This window comes from Hylaeus volcanicus, chromosome 9 (genome assembly GCF_026283585.1).
Source record: "Hylaeus volcanicus isolate JK05 chromosome 9, UHH_iyHylVolc1.0_haploid, whole genome shotgun sequence".
Taxonomy (NCBI): domain Eukaryota; kingdom Metazoa; phylum Arthropoda; class Insecta; order Hymenoptera; family Colletidae; genus Hylaeus; species Hylaeus volcanicus.
This window is the reverse complement of record NC_071984.1, coordinates 1,072,195-1,077,909: the sequence shown is the minus strand read 5'-3', so window position 1 is coordinate 1,077,909 and position 5,715 is coordinate 1,072,195. Positions and strand designations below refer to the sequence as shown.

General features: G+C 36.4%; 1 protein-coding gene across 6 annotated transcripts in view; it reads right to left on the bottom strand.

Moving 5' to 3' along the window:
- Nucleotides 1-5,715, bottom strand: part of LOC128881970 (sex-lethal homolog) — a 31,714-nt gene that overhangs the window by 15,161 nt on the left and 10,838 nt on the right. Inside the window, exon 6 of one of the 6 annotated variants that reach the window (XM_054133457.1) lies at nucleotides 2,994-3,103. The exons of the other annotated variants lie outside the window; for them this stretch is intronic. Coding sequence (XP_053989432.1) covers nucleotides 3,045-3,103 — 59 coding nt within the window. The 3' untranslated portion in view covers nucleotides 2,994-3,044. Of the gene's footprint in view, nucleotides 1-2,993; nucleotides 3,104-5,715 lie in introns of those variants that run through there. 6 annotated transcript variants of the gene reach the window in all.

The following is a 5,715-nucleotide window of genomic DNA, read 5'->3' as shown; positions in this document are numbered from 1 at the left end:
GCCTCGGACGACATTTTCGCTAAGGAAAAAGTTGTTTCAAATCACCTTTCGGACCACCTCTTTCAAGGTGTTACAACATTTTTGGGACACCATGTATATCGGTATATTCGTACACCAGGGATACCGGACTGCGACGCCCTAAAAAATCTGGCCCCCCCCCCCCCTCCAACGCCGGCCCTGTGTTCGACGCGTCGACCCAACGGACCCTTCGATGCAAACCCTTCGACAATGAAATTGAGCTTTTTAAGAATCGTCACGGGCCCTTTCAGAGCTCTACATTGCGATACATAGATGAATATAGAGCTTTGAAAGAATATTGCAATGTTTCGCAATATTTCACCGAGCAGATAATTTCTCTGCTTGTAGAGTAAACACGCACAATACACACGACGCAATTTTGTCTTTAGGTCACCTTTTCCTGAACGGGAAATGAACGATTGTTCCTAGCATTCGTGGGTGAACGCGTTATAAACCACTGTAGGCATTCGATCGAACGTTTTTGCCTTCGCAAAACTGCGATTAAATGCCTCTATTTCGTCGAGAAGTTACAAAGGTAATCTCGTTTACAATCGTTGAGCAAATTGTGTCGGTATTTTCGAATTACAATAGCATCCTTAATGGTGTGACCGTACTTCGGATCGGCGCGGCAAGGTCGGTTCCGAACCGGGGATGGGCAAACTTTTATTTACGATAATTAGATAACGAATAAAACGTGTTTGGGAGGTTCAACTGGAAAACTCAGGGGCGGAGAGGAGATTCGAACTTGGGGCCTGTGCATTATCATCAGTCGCGTAGCTTTACTCGCTAGCTATTACCGAAACTCTGATTTTAACTTGTTTTCATGTTTGATTTTTTATTGTTTTATTTTATTTGTGACGGGATATTTCATTCTACGATCGAGAAATTCTAATGATTACGTGATAAATAATTTATGATTGAGAATAAACAACGAATAAAACAAGTGCAGGAGACACAACTGGAAAAGTGAGGCGGAGGAGATTCGAACTCGGGACCTCTGCACTATCAGTCAAGCGCATTACCCACTGGACCATTAATATACTCTACCACTTGTGTTCTTGTTTCACTTCTTATTTGTTGAATATAGATACTACTGCAGATAATTAGACTGTGGATTTTTATGCAAAATAAAATCTTCGAAAACGTGTCTACAAATAATTTAATCTAAATACGAATTTATTTTATTCTGCAAATATTATAACATGAACTTTACTTTCAATCTTTTTTATATTCCTACATATTGTTTGCATTTTGTATGTCTTGCACATTCAAATTTCCTATAAATGCATATTATAGCAAATATTGTAACGTGAACTTTACTTTCAATCATTTTTATATTCCTGCATATTGTTTGCATTTTTTAGGTCTTGCACATTCAAATTTCCTATAAATGCATATTATAGCAAATATTGTAACGTGAACTTTACTTTCAGTTATTTTTATATTCCTGCATATTGTTTGCATTTTTTAGGTCTTGCATATTCAAATTTCCTATAAATGCATATTATAACAAATACTAGGTTGTTCCATAAGTTCCCGGACACTTGATGCTTGAATTTTTGACATTAAAATTCTTTATGACATTTGATCCAAATCAGAATTGAACAATTGGCAGAAAGTTGGATGAAAATGATCAGAAGCGATGGCATTTATTTTGAAGAATAATTATTGTTTGATTATAATGTTACTATAAAATGATTTATTGGTAGCAAGTGTCTGGTAACTTATAGGACAACCTAGTATTTATAACATTAACTTTACTTTTACTCTTTTTTTATTAGGTTGTCCCAAAAGTTTCTTTAGTAATTTGCACTCAATTATTTTGTGCGGTAGTGTTTATATAAATAGACAATCTAATTTCTTAGATGTTGATGTCATAACAGTAATGGAGCAAAATGAATCGTACACAATTCAATAATGTAACATTAGACATGAATTATTGTGTATGTATTACTTATTAATAAAACGGAAGAAACTTTTGGGACAACCTAATATGTATTCCTGCATATTGTTTGTATATTGCAGGTTATTGCATATTCAAATTTCTTATAAATGCATAAAGATCCACAGGCTAGTGATAATTAATTTATACCATGATTATGAAATACAATATAATTAAAATTCTAATGTTCACGTAACTCCACCTAATTTGTATTTCGCTCTGCAATCTTATCTGTTAAATAGAACCGTGTTTAACTATATTTCCTTGGCATAGAGCATGGGTGGTAAGATAACAAGCTTTCCAATTATCGAATTACCATTCAGCAGATAAAACTTGATATTCAATCTACCAATAAAAGATGATCGATTAGGTATGCAAGTGACCTATCGAGCAACCACAGGAACCTGTACTGCAGCCATAATTACAAACTAATCATAGCCATGGGTCTTAATTAATTTAATTTACGATAAACTAATGCTCATCTCAGAACCCGAACAGCCCAACCATCCTAAACTTCTTCCACGGGACACAAGGTTACAAGATTCCAAAGATGAACATAACGGAACAGTTTTATCCTCTATTTAATAAGCAAATGTAACCGAATTCATGGAAAAAAGGTCTTCCAGGTTTTGAATTTTTATCTATGAAACTAAATGTCCTATGAATAACTGGTAAATACAAAAAGTTTCCTTTTGTCATCTTCTACAAGGTGATATTTTTTTCAAATTCATCAAATGAGTAATTGTCAACGAACGATACTTTCATTTAATTATTTTTTAATCCAGATAAAAACCGTTGCCCATCTCCCAGCTCGAGGACTCAGCAACTGTACACGACTTATCGCGACGTCCTCTGTACTTCCGCCGTGATACATACAAAAGCCAATAGAAAAAACGACACGTTCCCGTCGAGATCTCCTCGTGGCTCTTCAAAATCGCCTCCTTATCGCTGAGCACAGGCTTCCATCGGCGTGTTCGAGTTACAACGACCCAATAAATGCCGTCGTCTTCGCGCAGCAATTTGGAAGACACAACTGCAAGGGTAACGAACGAGAAAACTTGAACACGGAACGCGTTCCTCGGTTTTAGTAAAGGTAATGCGCGTAACGCTGGTATTTGTTCCTGGTCGGATACAGACGTTCTCCTTCGTGGATTGGCGAGCATAGAAATGAAAACGGCATGTTAAAGAATTATTCCAGACACTTAGAGTAGAGACACGCACAGCAGCGGACAAATGTAATCGTGGACACTGGCAGAGTCAATGTTTTGCGAATTTTTGTAACAATATCGCCTACGTAGACTTAAATAGTACACTGTCTATATGGTAATTTGTGAAACTCAACTTAGATTGTAGGTACGCAGTCTTCAAACCACCATGAGTTTTCTGTTGAAAGTAGCGAACAGAAGCTGAAATGTTCCTGGGTAACTTGGTCTACATGTTAATTATTCAACGCTGTGTGTAACGTAAGCCACTGTAACATAAGAATCTTTGGATGGTTACTTTACAACTCCTTGACAGATGTGAAATATACTTGTAACCTATCGTTCCAAATACATTTGTCCTATACTGTGCATGGTAATCGCTTGATACTGGACACAGCCATGCATTGAACAAATTCTCTGTCAAAGCCACAAGTTTTCGCAGATGCAATCTGTCCAGATCTAACCATGGATTAGCAACGACGCTCGCTAAAGAATTATTCGCAGGCATACAACAACACGTGTGTCAGGCGAGCTACAAATTTTACGTACTGCTCAAACCGCAGTATGAAAGTTCCAAAAGTACAGAAGTCTCTTATCGATTAGGGTCCTGCGATTAATTTGCTAACGTTGCACTGGCCATGCCCAGTATAGCTTGGCTTCGAGAATCAAACGTGAATCGATGCTTTCCTTCCTGATCGCTTTGAGCAGTATATAAACAATTCGCAAAACATTGTGTTACAGAAAGATCCTACTGAGTGAGAGACACACAGACAGAAAAAACATGTTCTCCTTTCAACGTAAAAGCTACAGGCGTTAATCGGTTAATTAACCCTTTGACTGCGAAGGGCTTATATACACACCCTCGAGAAATGGGTTCAGAGAAACGTTTATATACGTTGAATCGATTTTTTAAAAGATATCAGCTTGTAGGGGATGAGGAGACTAAACTTGTTTATTTTTATAGTTTATTCATGGGACGTTTAGTTTAGGAAATAAAAATTGAAAAGTTTGAAGTTTGTTAACATTGAATTTCAGGTAAAAGGTTTTCTAAGTTTCAATTTTTATCTCTGAAACTAAACATTGTATGAGTAAACTGTAAATATAGAAAAGTTTCCTTTTGTTATCCTCTATAAGGTGATATTTTTCTCAAATTCATCAGATAAGTAATTGTCAAGTAACGATGCTTTCATTTTCACCATTCCAAATGTAATCATGAATTCATGGAAAAAAGGTCTTCCAAGTTTTGAATTTTTATCTGTGAAACTAAACGTCCTATGAATAAATTGTACATACAGAAAAGTTTCGTCTTTTCATTCCCTATAAGGTGATATTTTTGTCAAATTCATCAGATAAGTAATTGCCAAATAATGATGCTTTCATTTTCACCACTGCAAATGTAATCAAATTCATGGAGAAAAGGTCTTCCAAGTTTTGAATTTTTATCTGTGAAACTAAATGTCCTATGAACAAAATGTAAATACAAAAATGTTTCCTTTTGTCATCTTCTATAAGGTGATATTTTTCTCAAATTCATCAAATAAGTAATTTTCAACTAACGATGCATTCATTTTCACCATTGAAAATTTAATGGAATTTAGAGAAAAAAGGTCTTCTAAGTTTTGAATTTTTATTTTAAAAACTAAACGTCGCATAAATAAACTGTAAATACAAAAAAGTGTCGTCTTATCGTTCCCTACAAGCTGATATTTTTTTCAAATTCACACCTCTACGCCTCTCAGAATTTCCATCAGAAAATCGACCCGCAGTCAAAGGGTTAAACAAGGAAAATAAGAAAACCTTCGTCTCTAAGTGTTTGCAATCGGGAGAGTAAAAAAACGCACGCATTTGTTGAAGGATGATGAAAGAGAGCCAGTAAAAAAAAATTTCTTCCAGAACAGAAAATGTATTTCTCCAAAGTCTCAAATGATACGGTAACAGAACATACGTGTCTTCTCAAACAAAAAAAAAAGAAAAGAAAAGTAAAAGGTACAAACAGCTCAAAGACATAAGTCGTACAGAATTCCAGATACAACGAAAAAAAGAAATAGAACTAGTACGATGGCTCCATAGAAACTTGAGAAAACGATTAGGCAAAAAAAAAAGAAAAAAAAAATGAACATAGTTACAGCAGCAGCAGCAGTGATATAGCAACTAGAACAACAGAGTTGCAGCCTCGGTCGACCCAGTCATCGGTCCAAAAAAACACAAACTTCTAAACCAGCCGTGTGCGCAGAATACAACTCAACGAGTGTTTTTCCTTTCTTTCGTGGACCACTAACCGCCCCGGCTGACCATTCTTTTCCGGGTCTCTTGTTTCGTCCGCCCAAAAAATAAACGTATATCACGCACAAAAGAAACATTTCTATCGCAGCACCACTGATATGTTTGTTCTGTGTCCGTCTGCGAGAAAATCTTGATTCGGATATCACCAGAGTCTTCTTTTCAAACTCATGCGCACAACTTGGAAAAAAAACTTAGAAGTAGAGAGAGAGAGGGGCGGGGGGGAGGCAGAGAGAGAGAGAGAGAGAGAGAGAGAGAGAGAGAGAGAGAGAG